General features: G+C 44.8%; 1 protein-coding gene across 1 annotated transcript in view; it reads right to left on the minus strand.

The window, feature by feature from the left end:
• The window catches only part of LOC120024783 (transmembrane protein 266-like), a 57,447-nt gene that overhangs the window by 22,815 nt on the left and 15,895 nt on the right, over nt 1-18,737 (minus strand). Inside the window, exons 3-4 of the mRNA XM_038969066.1 lie at nt 1,702-1,856; nt 678-751 (exon numbers count right to left, since the gene is read on the minus strand). Of these exons, the coding sequence (XP_038824994.1) occupies nt 678-751; nt 1,702-1,856 (229 nt within the window). The remainder of the gene's footprint in view (nt 1-677; nt 752-1,701; nt 1,857-18,737) is intronic.

The raw sequence follows: 18,737 nt of genomic DNA on the forward strand, positions 1-18,737 counted from the left end.
ACCTAAGTGTATGTAAACTTCCGACTTCAACTGTATCTTTGAAGGGTACTTTTTCACCAGAGTCTTTCGATCAATTAGAATGTGGGAAAAGGATATTGATCCTGGACACTGTACAATGGCCCTCCTAGTTGTCTGATCTTACCTGATCCATTACATACATCTACTGTATGTACAGTAACACACACTAGTGTTGGGTTGGGAGGGTCCTTTATTTTGAAAAGGAGGATGATATAGTTACATTTGAATCAGGGTTGGGAGAGTCCTTTATTTTGAAAAGGAAAATGATAGAGTTACAATCTAATCATGATGAAAGGGTGACAATGTAAAAGTGGCCTGTCTCATTCATCATACAGTAGCACATTGTGACAACAACGGCTCCACTGTAAGAGAGAAGCAGCGAGGGACATTCTCTGATTGGTGGATAGGAAAAATATTATTATTATGACCATTTAATAAGTCAAGGTCTCTATAGTTACAGTAACTATAGTTTCGTTTTTAATATATAGACCTTGAATACCATTCCCCTCTGACACCTGTGTGTGTGTGTGTGTGTGTGTGTGTGTGTGTGTGTGTGTGTGTGTGTGTGTGTGTGTGTGTGTGTGTGTGTGTGTGTGTGTGTGTGTGTGTGTGTGTGTGTGTGTGTGTGTGTGTGTGTGTGTGTGCGTGTGTGTCATTACCTCAGTGAAGAAGAGTGAAAGGATGGCAAGGCTGATCCAATGGATGACGCTGGCAAATTGAATAGCATTGGCAACTGGAATAAATAACAAAAGAGAAAAATGTGTATCTTAAAGGATGATTCCACTTTTACTGCTTGTTCTTAATGGAATCAAGAGCAACACTACCATGTCCTGTGAATGTCTACATCTGTCCAGCCATATTTATTTTTTCTCCAAATCTGGCAGAAGAATGGTGCATTGATATTACATCATGCCTTTTACCACTAATCCTCATTTCTATCTAGCAGTGTTGTGAATGCTCCCGCTCTACTTCTCCTTCCCCATCCATCAGTCCATCAGCCCATTTATCCCTCCCTTTATCTCCCTGTACCTCTCCATCTCCCCCCCATCCTCCTTCCCTCCGTTCTACTCCCTCCATGTGTCTTTCCAGAGCTGGCAACAGGACAGCCAGGACAGTCGGAGTCTATGGTAATGCATCTGTGACTGGTGTCCTGTAGTCCCCAGAGCAGAGAGAGAATCATCTGTCAATACAGACCTGTCTCTTGATGTGCGTCTCAAACGGTATCCTATTCCCTGTATAGTGCACTACTTTTGATCAGGGCACAAAGGGTTCTGGTCAAAAGTAGTGCAGTATATTGGGGATAGGATACCATTCGGGACGTAACCTTGGCTTACAGTCCGTAATGTAATGCGATGATGACACCTGCCCAGACAGTCAGTGCTGTTGAATAGAGACCAGTTCATAGACTAATTTACTATCCCGGTTGGCAATGCTGTTTCTCTCTCATTTGGGCCTTTTAGTCGCCGTAGTTTCCTCTCTTTGGTAAGAAATGTAATCATGTTTATAAAACAGGTTGGAACGCATGTTAATGCAGCATCATGATAATTGTCTCTATGGGCTGTAATCCCAAAACATGGGTCACAGGATCAAGGAAGCACAGGACTACCCAAGTCTAACTTTCTACAGTCACTAGAACACAGTGTATAAGGATCCTCCTTTACTGTCAATGGGAAAGATAGTTACATTGTAGATGCTTGGTGTCTATGAGGAGTTCCAGGGTCAAGAAGACCACCACCAGGATGACCAGGGCCACCAGGAAACAGTTGAAGCCTGCACTGAGCAGACACACCTGCCACAGGGCTACCCTCCGCCCACAGCACGGCTTCAACCAGTTAGACCTGGGGAGAGGGAGAGAGGAGAAAGGAGGAGAGAGGGATAAAGGAGAGAGGAGGAGGAGAGGGAATAGAGGAGAGAGGGATAGAGGAGAGAGGAGGAGAGAGGGATAGAGGAAAGAGGAGGAGGAGAGAGGGACTAGAGTCAGTGTTAGTACACCAAAGACAGGGAGAAAGTACTTGTGTATGGACACAGGTTTGTATTCACCATTTAATTCTTTCAAAGATCTTACTGTACCAGCCGACTGTATGCTGACTGATGTTCCTTCTATTTACCAGCAGGGGGTGCTATTTAACACATATAACCGCATCAATGCAATGTAGTGAACCAGTTTCTAAACCCAGCCTGGGTTTGGTGGACCGGGGCAGTGGAGGCGGAAGAGTGTGAACAGAACAGAGACTGCATTAAGACAGAAAGACACTGAGGCTCTTTGAGTTGGTGACTTGTCTTTCAGGCATATCAGTGAGAGGATTAGTAAAGCAACTCTATTCAGAGGGCAATGAAGGGGTCGACTGTATATTAGAAGACTCCATACAACAGTATCAAATTTCAAGTTAATGAAAGAAAACACATGGATAAAATCTTATACATAGCTCTTTCCCAGACCCACTGTTCCCTCCCTCTATTAGCAGTGGGAGACAGACAGGAGAAACGATGCCAGAGCTCCAGCCAGAATGGAAACTTGGCTCGTCCTCTTCTACACCTTTCACTGCTCCCCATGCACTGGGCCTGGCATACAGTGAGCTTGGCTAATCACACCACTTCTGTGATCATGTCTTCATTCCCTAGCATGGTGCTAATTAGAGCTAAAACAATCAGTGGCAGTGGGCAGAATCAGTGGCGGTGGAATGGAATAAAGCTGTATTTTTTTATCAGGGTTGAGGTCGATTCCATTTCAATCCAGTCAGGAAGTAAACTAAAATTCGAATTCTTTTACTTCCTGAATTTACTGAAATTGACCCCAAATCAGATTTTCATACTGTCAGGCAGGAGTTGTATAGAGTGGCCATTGGACTGTTACTGATAGGACCAAGGCACGGCATGGGAGCAGAGCAGAAAAGAGCAGTCCTGGAGGATTTGGGCGTGTGGCTATCAGGGCATTCCCCCTCACACACACATATATTCCCAGGGTAGAGATGCTTGTATGTATCACATCTTCAGTTGAGGGCAACTGCTGCTGTTGTTAAGTCATTAGTAGGGAATGAGGCTTGGCTGGAATGACTTTAGATGTTTAAATGGGGCCATTTAGTCTAAATGTTAAGCGACATGTGGATATGAATATGCAAGTGATACTGTATGAGCCTCATAATATTATGTAGGAATTGTTACATGAACTGTGTCTTACTTACTCATGCAAATGAGGACGATGAACCATTTGGGTGTGTGTGTGCTTACAGGATGTGCCCAATTATACCACAGTGAGTGACAAACAGGCATCCTCTCTGAAGGATTCATATTATTCTCCTCTATTCATTCAGACTTCACCCTGAATAGGCTGACACGAGGCAATGAGCAAAGGACTCTTACAGCAGCTGCTGAACAGTTCCCCTCACCTCCTTCTGCTCCTCTCAGTCTCTCTCTCTCTCTCTGAGGGTAGTGGTAGGTACACTTGGCACGGGCAAACCCACAAGCCCGTAAACAATGCTAGGCTAATCTAATAGAGCCATAATCACGCTGTTAGCAATCATCTTTCTGGCGCTCGGTGAGGTTCGGTGGGGCTGGAGTGTGTATGGTGGGCCAGATGGTGTTGACTCTGCTCTCTCTCTCTCTACCGTCAGTGGCCGTGTCTCAGCCAGACTCACAGGATGCAGTTACCACCATGCCAGCCTGGGCCTGGACACCTCATCTCCTCATCCCCTTATTTAGGGGACAGACAGCAGGGTGGAGTCATATGCTAGAGCTCATTTTAGAAAACTGCCATAGATTTGACAGATCAGATTTGTACATGTTTGTTGTCATTTGGCAGTTACTCTTATCCAAAGCAACTTACAGGAGCAATTAGAGTTAAGTGCCTTGCTCAAGGGCACATACAGATTATTCACCTAGCCGGCTCGGGGATTCGAACAACTGACCTTTCGGTTACTGGCCCAACGCTCCTAAGCGATAGGCTACCTGCCACAGATCAGCTGTTAGGAGAATAGTAATACTTTGGAAATGAAAGAATAAAGTGTACACAAAGTCTTCTGATGTCTTCAGTGTTCAGTGTCTATAAACACCTTCCTCTAGACCCTGCTGGTGATACATAATGAAACATCTCTAACCACCCTACCTGACAGCATACAGTATGTTACCATCCTAGAGGGGGTGTTTTCTTAGAACAAACGCAAGCTGCTAGGCCTCAATCCCTGTTTAACCCTCCAAACATGGCCATGCTAAAAACCATGAGACCCTAACCATTATGCTGCTTTTAGACTGTAACACCAGTGTTAAACTAATGTATACACCCTTATGTTATACTAGGTAAATTGTGGTTCCATAGCTAGGGCTGACAGTGGGGACTTGAAGAGCAGAATGACAACCTCTGCAGAATCAAAACAGTTGCTTTGTGAGAAGGTGTTAAAGTTCACAGTTAGCCATTGTTATGTAAAGGCCAGCTGAAAAGTACCAGTGGCCTGGCTTTGGCCCCAAGTGAGAGCAGGTTTGCCGGATCCATGGCCCAGTGAGACCCGGGTGCCGACCTGCGTAGATGGAAATAGAAAAGTCTGAGTATTTTGGGTAAAACACTGGGCTTAATCCTGTATGGAAATGAACCATTAAGACAGTGGTTCCCAACTCCAGTCCTCGAGTACCCCCAACAAGTAGACATTTTTATTGGAGCCCCGGACAAGCAAACTTCAATCCATTCTACTGTTCTAGCTGTCACAGGGATATAGAAGAAAGACAATGTACCTAAGCATCTAAGTGAAGTATATACGAACAAAAGAACACTAAGGTATGGAGACAATTTTAATATATAATAGGCGGTGTCAGAGGAAAGCCCATAAAATTGTCAGAGACTCCAGTCACCCAAGTTTTAGACTGTTTTCTCTGCTACCACACGGCAAGCGGTACCAGAGCGCCAAGTCTAGGACCAAGAGGCTCCTCAACAGCTTCTACCCCCAAGCCATAAGACTGCCAAACAATTAATAAAATCGTCAAGGGACAATTTACATTGACCCCCCACCCTCCCTTTTGTACACTGCTGCTACTCGCTGTTTATTATCTATGCATAGTCACTTCACCCCCACCTACATGTACAAATTACCTCTAACCTGTACCCCTGCACACTGACTCGGTACTGGTACCCCCTGTATATAACCTCATTATTGTTATTCTTATTGTGATACTTTTTAGTATTACTTTTTATTTTTGTCTACTTGGTAAATATTTTCTTAACTCTTCTTGAACTGCGCTGTTGGTTAATAGCTTGTAAGTAAGCATTTCACGGTAAAGTCTACACTTGTTGTATTCGGCGCATGTCACAAATAAAGTTTGATTTGATTTTTCCCATCAAAAAGGCTCCAGCTGTGAAAGTGATGTATTGTCTTTAGTTCATGGATATAGACCTACACACCATTGTGTAACATTTGACTTTCTAACATCTGGTGGTGACCTTACTTGACAGTTGAAGGGGTTGCATTGATTTGCTTTGGGACAATTCTCTGCATTTATATTCTACATTAAAGTCCATCTCAGGAACGCATCGTTTCATAGTTCATTTATACTGCCCTCCGCAGAGAGGATAAAATATGATCATTTCTCCCAAACAATAAAAAGCCTTGAGTAGGAGTAGTAAAACAAAGTATTAAAGATAAATGACTCTGTTCACAAGCTGGATGTGCTGAAAAACACTTCAGGGCCTCATTACTAAAGGAGAAATGGTACTTTAAAACAACTGCAAAAACGGCATAAGAGTAACTACATGTAACTGCCAAAATAAAGGAAACACCAACATAATGTCTTAATAGGGTGTTAGGCCACCACGAGCCAGAACAGCTTCAATGCACCTTAGCAGAGATTCTACAAGTGTCTGGAACACTATTGGAAGGATGTGACACCATTCGTCCACAAGAAATTCCATAATTTTGTGTGTTTTTTTATGATGGTGGAAAACACTGTCTCAGGCGCCACTCCAGAATCTCCCATACAGTAAGTGTTCAACTGGGTTGAGATCTGGTGACTGAGACGGCCATGGCATATCGTTTACATAATTTTCATGCGCATCAAACCATTCAGTTACCAAACCATTCAGTGACCACTCGTGCCCTGTGGATGGGGCCATTGTCATCCTATCGGGGCATAGCCATGGTAGCCAAAACAATGGCCTGCCCAGCATTCTTATACATGACCCAAAACATGATGGGCTGTTAACTACTTAATTAACTCAGGAACTACACCTGTGTGGAAGCACCTGCTTTCAATATACGTTGTATCCCACATTTACTCAAGTGTTTCCATTATTTTGGCAGTTACCTGTACATTACAATTACTTATCCCTTAAAAGACAATAATGGCTGAATTCCTGGCCAAGAACTGGACTAAAAACCACTTTGAATAAAGATTCTACATTGAACATGCTTTTCAGTCCAGGAGTAGGCACATTCTTTAGAAAGTCAACCCTGTATGTTTTTGCAAACAGTAGGTCAACAGACAATAAAGACATCAGGGGCTTGATTCAATCCATATAGAGGAACTTTAACCGATTCAATTTTAAAGGTAATTTCTGATTGAGCGGACCTATGCAGCGTTTACTGTGAATGCCTTTAAATTTCAATCGCGCTATAGCACTGAACTTCCGCGATACGGATTGAATCGAGTCCTCTTCGCTCATCCGCTCAAGGAAGGACCAACACCAGACTATGTCACAGACGAGGGCCTGCAGAAAGGGGTTCATCATGGACATGACATCACATAGGCTACACTCTGAGGAGTCAACAGACAATGACACACCAGACAGCCTAAATATGGACATCACTTATGTCCTTAACTCATGTCTGGACATGGATGTCCCAAAGGAACACACTGACACTCTCTCTCTCTTTCATGCATTATTCCTGTCTGTCTCTCTCTCTCTCTTTTGTGTGCCTCTCTCTCTAATTCTTCCTGTCTTTCATGCACTCTCCCTCTATTTCTTTCTATGGTGCTCTCTTCCTGTCTCTCTCTGTCTCTGTCGCTCTCTCCATCTCTCTCCCTCTTCACACGTCCGCTTAGGACAGGTTGATAAAGGCATCAGTGGAGCCCTGGTGGGGAGGAGATTGAACCGGGCTGGACAGGGAAACAGAGGAGGTAGATTAAATCATGCTATCAATATGACCGAGCGGAGCGGGCAAGGAGTGTGGTGCTAAACACAGCAATCAGCCAACATCCCTCCCTCAGAGTGCAGACGGTCCATGATAAAGGACTGCAACTCCTACACACACTGACTGACTGCAGCAGATGATACACCACCTCTCTCTCTCTGATCTCCTATTTGCCTTCATCAGGGCTCGGATTAGAACAGTCCTTATCAGCCAATCACAGATGATTTGTATAACAGTCTATTTGCTCAAGCATCACAGCAAAATCAGGGGGAACAGGAGGATTGAGCTGCCTTCATTTCCCTTTCCTCCCTTCAAACATATTATCAGGACGTGACCTTTTATATCATTCCAGGAAATATAGACCTACTCACTGGCTCCCGAGTGAATAGAGAGAGAGAGAGAGAGAGAGAGAGAGAGAGAGAGAGAGAGAGAGAGAGAGAGAGAGAGAGAGAGAGAGAGAGAGAGAACAATTGAGGACCAATTCAGAAGTATTTCTCTGAACTGAACTTCTTGTGGTATTGACTGGACGCCTTTCTCCGAACTATATTATGGCATTCAAATTCATAAACAATCCTTCAGCTAGCACAAATCTCATTGATGCTGTGGCGCGGAGCAGGCTCCTTTGATAATGTATAGAGTCCAACTTCTGACTAACTGAAGCTTAAGATCATTACTAAATTAAAGACCCTGGGATTAAACACCTCCTTCTGCAACTGGATCCTGGACATCCTGACAGGCCGCCCCCAGGTGGTAAGGGTAGCAAAAAACATCCAATCTGACCCTCAAAACAGGGGCCCCTCAGGGGTGCTTGCTTAGTCCCCTCCTGTACTCACTGTTCACCCACGACTGCGTGGCCACGCACAACTCTAACACCTTCATTAAGTTTGCAGATGACACAATGGTGGTAGGCCTGATCACCGACGACAATGACACAACCTACAGGAAGGAGGTCAGAGACCTGGCAGTATGGTGCCAGGACAAGAACCTCTCCCACAATGTCAGCAAGACAAAGGAATTGATCATGGACTACAGGAAATGGAGGGCCGAGCACGCCCCCATCCACATCGACAGGCTGTAGTGTAGCAGGTTGAGAGCTTCAAGTTTATCGGTGTCCACATCACTAAGGAATTATCATGGTCCACACACACCAACACAGTCATGAAGAGGGCACGATAACGCCTCTTCCCCCCAGGAGGCTGAAAAGATTCAGCATGTGCCCTCAGATCCTCAAAAAGGTATATAGCTGCACCATTGAGAGCATCTTGACATGCTGCATCACCTCTTGGTATGGCAACTGCTTGGCATCCGACAGAAGGCGCTACAGAAGGTAGTGCGTACGGCCTAGTACATCACTGGGGCCTAGCTCCCTGCCTTCCAGGACTTCTATACCAGGCGGTGTCAGAGGAAGGCCCTAAAAATGGTCAGACTCCAGCCACCCAAGTCATAGACTGTTCTCTCTGCTTCCGCATGGCAAGCGGTACCGATGCACCAAGTCTGGAACCAACAGGACCCTGAACAGCATCTACCTCCAACCAACAATAAGACTGCTAAGCTAGTTACTGTAAATAGTTAACAAATAGCTACCCAGACTATCTGCATTGCACTCTTGACTCATCACATACGCTGCTGTTACTGTTTACTATCTATCCTGTTGCCTAGTCACTTTATCCCTACCTAAATGTACATATCGACCACATTTACCCCATCTACCCCTGTACATCGACTCGGTACTGGTACCCGTGTATTTAACCACATTATCGTTACTCATTGTGTATTTATTCCTTGTGTTATTATTTATATTTTTTCTGTTTGCATTTCAATGTTAGTCTACTCCTGTGGTTTACGAAGCATGTGACAATTAACATTTGATTTGATTGATTTGAACAATACGCTGTTCGATGCCTGGCAACACTCACTGCAGCATTACTGCACAAATAAATCAGAGAATACGTTTCTGAGAGGGACTAATGAATTGGCCCTACACACAATTTCTACTTTATCTTTCTGTTGTTTCTGTTGGCTTGAGTTCCAACTTCCAACAAAAACCTCAACTGGAGGAGTTGAAAGTGAATCTGAGGTGAGATTTTTTGGCATACATGTCTATTGTACAGTAGTAATGTGACCCCCATGGCTGAAACGGAGAGAGAGAGAGAGAGAGAGAGAGCGAGAGAGAGAGAGAGAGAGAAAGAGAGAGAGAGAGAGAGAGAAGCTCAGCAAGTCTGTTTTTGATAAGGATATTTGTATAAGTGGTTACAATGTTTATCGCCCTGATCGAGTTAAGAAAGGTGGGGGTGTGGCAATATATGTAAAAACTAAATTCCCTGTAAGTGTGGCAAAGTCTGAAACTATTTGTAAACAGTTGGAATCTCTTGCTTTAAATATTGAGGTTTCAAAGGGTCTCTCTATAACTGTGATTGGCTGTTAGACCCCCCTCTGCTCTCGGTGATGCATTTTCTTCTTTGACGCACCTTATGTCTAAACTTCTTTACAGTGAAATGATCTTGAGTGGTGATCTCAACTGGTGTTGGTTAAAGCCGGTGTCTGATGATTTAAAAATGTTTTATAATTCTATGAATCTTACCCAGTTGATTAACTCACCCACTCGCCCAAATCTTAAATGCCCAGATAAATCTACCCTGATTGATTTGATTTGACAAATGTTCCACATAAATATTCTGCTGTTGGTGTTTTGTGTAATGATTTAAGTGACCATTGTGCTGTTGTTGCTGTTAGAAATACTAAGGTTCCTAAGACAAACCCACGTTTTATTCGTAAGAGAAATTTTAAGTGTTTTAATGCTCTGCAGATAGAGAGACAAAGAGAGAGCCTATCTGGATGTTGGAGATATACAGAGGGGGCCATTGAGGATTCAGCATACAGAACACAATAGCATTTAGATTAGAATTAAGCCATAAGGCCAGAGGAGGTGTGGTATATGGCCAATATACCACGGCTAAGGGTTGTTCTTGGACACGACGCAACGTGGAGTGCCTGGATATAGCCCTTAGCCGTAGTGTATTGGCCATATACCACAAACCCCTGAGGTCCTTATTGCTTAATTGTAATATAAATGCTATTGTGTATACCATGGCTGTCAGCCAATCAGCATTCAGGAATCAAACCACCCAGTTGTAGTGTCACTTGATATCAAGCTTCAAAAACTCATATGACTTTGACATACGTACGTCCCTCACCTCTATCAAACTTCACCCGATCCTAATCTCTCGTGGACAGACGCATGTAACATAAATGGTATCGTAGCTTCTGTCAACAGACTGTGGGATGCAACAACTAATGAGGAACTTTGTTCCGGTGCACAGATTTTTCCTCACTGATCATTTGGACAAATCAAGACTTCGCAGGTGTTCACAGCTTCAGAATTTCAGAAGGGGGAGATTTGGCACATAGACTTGCCCGAAACTTGAAGAAGAGGGGTACCACCCTGCTTCTGCTCCTCATTGTAGCATGTTTTCTAACATACTGTATCTCCCCCCAGAATTCCTCAAGCATCTGATGCAATTACGCAAGATTTTAGTTCTGGGTTTCTGAGACCAAGTCCTGATCACACTCTCAATCCTCAACACACACCCTGTTCATGATCCAGCCAGGGGAGTTTCACTTCACCCACTGCAGAAAAAGACGTTTTAAAATTCAAGATGTTCTTTGCCAGAGAAATAGCCTTTTAATACAGGTTAAAGTGAGATAGATCTACCTGCGTCTGGAGTGAAGCTGACAAGCTGCTCTGAGCTAATAGGTTTTTCCCAGGACAGTTGATCTCTTTCCCTCTTAGCCAGAAAAGCAATCTCACACTTTGCATGTCTGTGAATATCAACCACCACCGCTGCCATGGCTCTCTCTGCCTCTTCCCTCCTGTCAAGGTGATTCAATCTGGGCCCATTTGGGGGGGGGGGGGGGGGGGGGGGGGCAGGATGTGGACACAGAGCGGGGAGGCTGGGTCTATTTGGAGGGCCTGTTGTGGGCTCTGCACTGATTAGCCTATACTCCATGTGTTGGATAAGGTGTTGAAACCGTACAATCTCAGAAACACTCACATATATCCTTGGAGACTTCCTATAGCATTTGTCTACATATGCAGAGGTAGGACAGTTAAGAGACTCAGCAAAACACAACTACAGTAAAGTTTAATCTCAACATTCAATTCAAGTCAAATTTTGGCAACACTTCACTTGACACCCAGTGTCATAACACTTTTTGACAAAGTCATAACCATGTCCTAATATGTCAACAGCTGACATAACTTGTCATAACCTGTCAGAATATGGTCATAACACTGACACGACCCTTATAGTTACACCTGTTGTGACATATATTGTGTTATTCTATGGCTGGTTATGACACCTACATAAGAGTGTCAAAACCCACATTTATTCAAATGAGTTTTTTCCCTGCCAAGAAGTTTCCTTTCGCCTGAAAGTTTGTTTCTTAAATCCTTTGTTGTTGTTGTAATGAATTCTTTACAGTCATGTTTTTTTCATCATATTTTAAATAACTTGTAGAAAATACATTTTATGACACTGCCACGAAGCATTATGACCAAGTGTTTTAATAAGCCGGCTTTCTTTCATGATTTGTTTTATTTTGACTGGAGCAGATTGAGTTTATCCCTGATGTGGAAACTGCCTGGAAATTCTTTCATGATGTTTTTTTCCAAATAGTAAACAAACATGCCCAATTCCGCAGGATCAGGGTTAAAGGACGGGATAATCCATTGTTTTCTTCTGAGCTGTCTTGTATTATTCACAACCGTAATCTAGCCTGGGCTAAAGCAAGGAAATCATGTTCTGGTGCTGATTGGCTTATTTTTAGGCAGTTACGAAACAAGTGTTATTTTTTTCTCAGGAAGGCCAAATCTGAATATTTTATGTCTGTTACCACTGATAACCCTAGAATGACCCTAGAAGGTTTTTGAAGGCTATTAAGTCTATGTCTGGTAGCAGTAATGTTAATGAATTACCGTCATGTGTTTTGAAGGACTCGGTATATGACAAAACTGAAATGCTGAATTGTTTCAATGAGCACTTTGTATCATCTGGTAGGCTGTTTGATTCAGTGTCCTCTGTCTCTGTACAACCCTGTGTGGATGAACCAGTGAGAGCTGGTCAAACTTTTAGCTTTTTGCCATTCTCAGTGCAGGTGGTACATAAAGCCCTGAAATCCTTAGATCAGAGAAAGCCTGCAGGTCCTGATCTTTTGGATCCCTGCTTTTTAAATCTGGCAGCTGATTTCATAGCTGAACCACTTACATATCTGTTCAATCTAACCCTGGAATGTAATGAAATTCCAAAGATCTGGAAATCAGCATTTGTCCTACCACTTTTAAATACGGGAGATCCAACTCTTTAAAAAAATTATAGGCCAATCTCAAAGCTGTCACCCCTGATGAAAATACTTGAAACCCTTGTGAGTGAACAGCTAAAAGAGTTTTTATTTACTAACTCTATTTTATCAATGTACCAATCGGGCTTCAGGAAGAAGCATAGCACAATTACAGCAGCCATGAAGGTTTTAAATTATATCACTGAAGCCCTTGACATAAAACAGCACTGTCTCACTTTTTATTGATCTCTCTAAGGCTTTTGATACAGTTGATCAGAGATTGTCGAGTGTAGGTCTTTCAGAGCATACAGTTGCATGGTTTGCTAACTATCTGTCTGATAGAACTCAGTGCACTCGATTTGATGGGCTCATGTCTGTTAAATTGTCTGTCTTTAATGGTGTGCTCCAGGGCTCTGTACTTGGTCCTCTCTTATTCACTATTTATATAAATGATTTAGACAAAAATGTCCAAAATGCGCAACTTCCTTTTTATGCAGATGATACTGTTATTTACTGTTGTGCCTCGTCTCTTACAAAAGCTTTCCAGAACTTGCAAACTGCTTTTTATACTGTTCAACATACCTTGTGTCAATTGAAGCTTATCCTCAATACTGACAAAACTAAACTAATGGTGTTTTCTAATGCAAGAAATAGACCTCTGAACCTTTCACCTGTTACTACCTGTCAGGGCAAGGAGATTGAGGTTGTAACCTCATATAAATATCTTGGAATATTAATTGATGACGGCCTCTCTTTAAATTGCATATTCAACAACTTACAAAAAAATTGAAGCTGAAATTGGGATTTTATTTTCGGAATAAGGCCTGTTTTTCCTCTAGAAGGAGGCTAGTATCAGCTACATTTATGCCTTTCCTAGACTATGGGGATATTTTATATATGAATGCTTCTGCTCAGTGTTTGAGATCAATTGACACCCTTTACCATGGCACTTTGAGATTTATTTTAAACTGCAAAACCCTTACGCACCACTGCACTTTGTATACCAGGGTTGGCTGGCCTTCTCTAGTCACTCGTAGGCTCAGTCACTGGTATACTTTTATTTACAAAGCCATTTTGGGTTTACTACCTTTTTATTTGGGCATTTTCTATTGTTCAGAAATGTGGTGGGTACTCTCTTTGTTCGCTGGACTTTATCCTGCTAACTGTTCCAAATGTCCGAACTGAATTTGGTAAAAGGGCTTTTATGTACTCTGCGCCATCGTCTTGGAACGCCTTACAAAATACTTTTAAACTGGAAGAACTTGTCCCGATTGGTATTTTTAAATCCCTGATGAATGATCTTGAGACTGATTCACTGACCTGTCAATGTTTTAAATTTGCTGTTTTTGATTTTGTTATACTCTTGTGAATTCTATGGTTTTTACTAGATTACTTGTAGTTTTTCATGTTGTTTGTCTGTAATTTTTGTAATGACTTTGTGCTGCCTATCTTGGCCAGGACGCTCTTGAAAAAGAGATTTTAAATCTCAATGAGCCTTTCCTGGTTAAATAAAGGTTAAATTAAAAATTAAAAAATTATCAAATCAAATCATAATCATATAAGCCAGATAGGCCTATCACGTACATGCCCTTATATCAGTCATCAGTCAAAAAGAGGGTGTCTTGTCCTGCTCCTGAAATCTGCTCCTGCATTCATCCCAGTCATCAACAAACAGAGCATTGGGGTAGGTGCATGTCTGACATCAATGTGTGCGCAATTATAATGATAATTTAATATGGTCAGTTTCCCCCAAAATGTTATAACATAAACATACTGTTGACACGTAGGCTATGGTGAAATGTAATGTTTTGCCTTGTTTTGTGGATTTTTACACTTTTATGTAGGTGTCATAACCAGCCATAAAATAACGCAATATGTCAAATCAAATCAAATTTTATTTGTCACATACACACGGTTAGCAGATGTTAATGCAAGTGTAGCGAAATGCTTGTGCTTCTAGTTCCGACCATGCAGTAATATCTAACAAGTAATCTAACAATTTCACAACAACTACCTTATACACACAAGTGTAGAGGAATGAATAAGAATATGTACATATAAATATATGGATGAGCGATGGCCGAACGGCATAGGCAAGATGCAGTAGATGGTATAGAGTACAGTATATACATATGAGATGAGTAATGTAGGGTATGTAAACATTATATAAAGTGGCATTATTTAAAGTGGCTAGTGATACATTTATTACATCCAATTTTTTATTATTAAAGTGGCTAGAGATTTGAGTCAGTATGTTGGCAGCAGCCACTCAATGTTAGTGATGGCTGTTTAACAGTCTGATGGCCTTGAGATAGAAGCTGTTTTTCAGTCTCTCGGTCCCAGCTTTGATGCACCTGTACTGACCTCGCCTTCTGGATAATAGCGGGGTGAACAGGCAGTGGCTCGGGTGGTTGTCCTTGATGATCTTTTTGGCCTTTCTGTGACATCGGGTGGTGTAGGTGTCCTGGAGGGCAGGTAGTTTGCCCCCGGTGAAGCGCTGTGCAGACCTCACTACCCTCTGGAGAGCCTTGCGGTTGTGGGCGGAGCAGTTGCCGTACCAGGCGGTGATACAGCCCGACAGGATGCTCTCAATTGTGCATCTGTAAAAGTTTGTCAGGGTTTTGGGTGACATGCCAAATTTCTTCAGCCTCCTGAGGTTGAAGAGGTGCTGCTGCGCCTTCTTCACCACGCTGTCTGTGTGGGTGGACCATTTCAGTTTGTCCGTGATGTGTACGCCGAGGAACTTAAAACGTTCCACCTTCTCCACTACTGTCCCATCGATGTGGATAGGGGGCTGCTCCCTCTGCTGTTTCCTGAAGTCCACGATCATCTCCTTTGTTTTGTTGACATTGAGTGTGATGTTATACTGTATGTCACAACAGGTCTAAATTGTATTGGTCGCATACACATATTTAGCAGCAGATGTTATTTGAGTGTAGCGAAATGCTTGTGTTCCCTCGCTCCAACAGTGCACTAATATCTAACAATTTACAACAATACACACAAATCTAAAAGTAAAATAATGGAATTAAGAAATATAGAAGTATTAGGACTGTCACGACTTCCGCCGAAGTTGACTCCCCTGCCTGTTCGGGCGGTGCTCGGAGGTCGTCGTCACCGTCCTACTAGCCGCCACCGATCCCTTTTTCGTTTGTCTGGTTGTTTTGTCTTATTAGTTGCACCTGTTGTTTTTGTTTCGTAATGAGCTTCCCTATAATTAGGAGTTTGACCCGCCCTTGTTTTGTGCGGGATTGTTTTTGTTACGTGTGTGTATGTTGGGTGTTTGGCAAGTGTTTTCACTGCGCCCTGGATGTTCGGGCTTATTCAGTTTGTTGTAAAAAAGTAAATATAAGGATTATTTTTCCTAAGCGGCTCTCTCTCTCTGCGTCTGGTTCTTTCGCTCACCTAGTCCCGCGTGACAGAATCCCGCACCACAAAAATGGAACCAGCAGGAGCAGCCGCGTCTCCTCTCCCATCGATGGAGGAAAGGGTCCTCCATCACACCAGTGTTCTCCACAGAATTGGGTCGGCTATGGACCAAATGATGGAGAGGATGGATCGATGGGAGAGGAGTGGCCTTCCCACCTCATCTCCAGCACCCCCTCCTCCAGCACCTCCTGTTCCTGTTACAGCATCTGGCTCCGGGGCTCTTCGGCTGGCGCTCCCACGGGAGTATGATGGAACGGCGGCCGGGTGTCAGGGGTTTCTTCTCCAGCTGGAGCTTTACCTGGCGACCGTTCGTCCTACTCCCTCCGGAGAGGAGAGCGTGAGCGCCCTCGTCTCCTGTTTGACTGGACGAGCTCTTGAATGGGCCAACGCAGTGTGGAATGGCCCAGACTCGGCGAGGGATCATTACCCTGAGTTCACCCGCCGATTCCGAGCTGTGTTTGACCACCCACCAGAGGGTCGTGCGGCGGGTGAACGGCTGTTCCACCTGCGTCAGGAGACGAGGAGCGTACAGGACTTTGCCCTGGAGTTCAGGACCTTGGCCGCAGGAGCAGGGTGGAACGACAGGGCCTTAATCGACCATTTTCGATGTAGCCTTAGGGAGGACGTCCGCAGGGAGCTAGCGTGTCGGGACACCACACTCACGCTGGACGAACTTATTGACATGGCCATCCGTCTCGACAACCTGCTGGCTGCCCGCGGACGTTCGGAACAGGTCCTGTCGTTTCCACATCCCAGCCCTCCTGCTCCTATCCCTATGGAGTTAGGGGGGGCAGCATCAAGGGGGACCGGAGGAGGAGTGTCCTCCTGCACCAGTTGTGGTCGGCGAGGGCACACGGCCGACCGGTGCTGGAGGAACTCTTCTGGGAGTCGGGAGGGCAGGCGGAACACTACTCGATCACCCCAGGTGAGTCAGCACCAGACTTACTCAGAGCTTCCTGTCAGTCATATGTATGTGTTAACCTATTTCCCCGGGTTTTCTCCCTCTCTACAGCATAAGGCGCTAGTCGATTCAGGCGCAGCTGGGAATTTCATTGATCGGGGGCTCGCATTAAGGCTAGGGATTCCCCTTGTGTCGTTAGACCTACCTTTCCCCGTGCACTCCTTAGATAGCCGACCATTAGGGTCAGGAATGGTCAGGGAGGCCACGGTACCACTGGACATGGTAACGCAGGGTAGTCATAAGGAGCAGATTAGTCTGTTCCTTATCGACTCACCTGCGTTTCCAGTGGTGTTGGGAATTCCCTGGCTAGCTCAGCACAACCCGGTGATTTCCTGGCAACAGGGGGCTCTTAAGGGGTGGTCAGAGGAGTGTTCAGGCAGGTGTATAGGAGTTGCCGTTGGTGCGACTACGGTGGAGAGTCCAGACCAGGTTTCCACCGTGCGCATTCCCTCTGAATATGCCGATTTGGCTATCGCCTTCAGTAAAAAGAAGGCGACCCAATTACCACCCCATCGACGAGGGGACTGCGCGATAAACCTCCTGGAGAACGCTGCACTTCCTAGGAGTCACGTGTATCCTTTGTCCCAGGAGGAGACAGCGGCTATGGAGACATATGTTACTGAATCACTGGGACAGGGATACATTCGGCCCTCCGCATCACCTGTCTCCTCGAGCTTCTTTTTTGTGAAGAAGAAGGATGGCGGTTTACGCCCGTGCATTGATTATCGAGGTCTAAATTCCATCACAGTGGGGTTTAGTTACCCACTACCTCTCATCGCTACGGCGGTGGAATCATTTCACGGGGCACGCTTCTTCACAAAATTGGACCTGAGGAGTGCGTATAATCTGGTGCGTATCCGGGGAGGAGATGAGTGGAAAACCGCATTTAGTACTACATCTGGCCATTATGAGTACCGCGTCATGCCATATGGGTTGAAAAATGCTCCAGCTGTCTTTCAATCCTTCGTAGATGAGATTCTCCGAGACCTGCTCGGGCAGGGAGTGGTAGTGTACATTGATGACATCTTGATCTACTCTGCCACCCGCGCGGCGCATGTGTCTCTGGTGCGTAAGGTACTTGGGCGACTGCTGGAGCATGACCTGTATTGCAAGGCGGAGAAATGTGAGTTCTTCAAACAGGCCGTTTCCTTCCTGGGTTATCGTATTTCCACCTACGGGGTGGTGATGGAGGATGACCGCGTTACAGCCGTGCGTAATTGGCCGACTCCGACCACGGTGAAAGAGGTGCAGCGGTTTTTAGGGTTTGCCAATTACTACCGGAGGTTTATCCGGGGTTTTGGTCAGGTGGCTGCTCCCATTACCTCACTGCTGAAGGGAGGACCGGTGCGCTTGCGTTGGTCAGCAGAGGCGGACAGAGCTTTCAGTCGTCTGAAGGAGCTGTTTACCAATGCGCCCGTGTTGGCGCATCCGGACCCCTCTTTAGCGTTCATAGTGGAGGTGGATGCGTCCGAGGCGGGGGTCGGGGCCGTGCTGTCCCAGCGCTCGGGCGAACCACCCAAGCTCCGCCCTTGTGCCTTCTTTTCGAGGAGGCTCGGTCCGGCGGAGCGAAACTATGATGTGGGGGACCGGGAGTTGTTAGCTGTAGTCAAGGCTCTGAAGGTGTGGAGACATTGGCTTGAGGGGGCGAAACACCCTTTTCTCATCTGGACTGACCATCGTAATCTCGAGTACATCCGGGAAGCGAGGAGACTAAATCCGCGTCAGGCTAGATGGGCCATGTTTTTCACCAGGTTTCAGTTCACCATCTCGTACCGACCAGGCTCCCAAAACACCAAGGCCGACGCGCTGTCCCGTCTCTATGATACCGAGGAGCGGTCCGTTGAGCCAACTCCCATCATTCCACCTTCATGTCTCGTGGC

The sequence above is a fragment of the Salvelinus namaycush genome, chromosome 30 (genome assembly GCF_016432855.1).
Source record: "Salvelinus namaycush isolate Seneca chromosome 30, SaNama_1.0, whole genome shotgun sequence".
Lineage (NCBI taxonomy): Eukaryota > Metazoa > Chordata > Actinopteri > Salmoniformes > Salmonidae > Salvelinus > Salvelinus namaycush.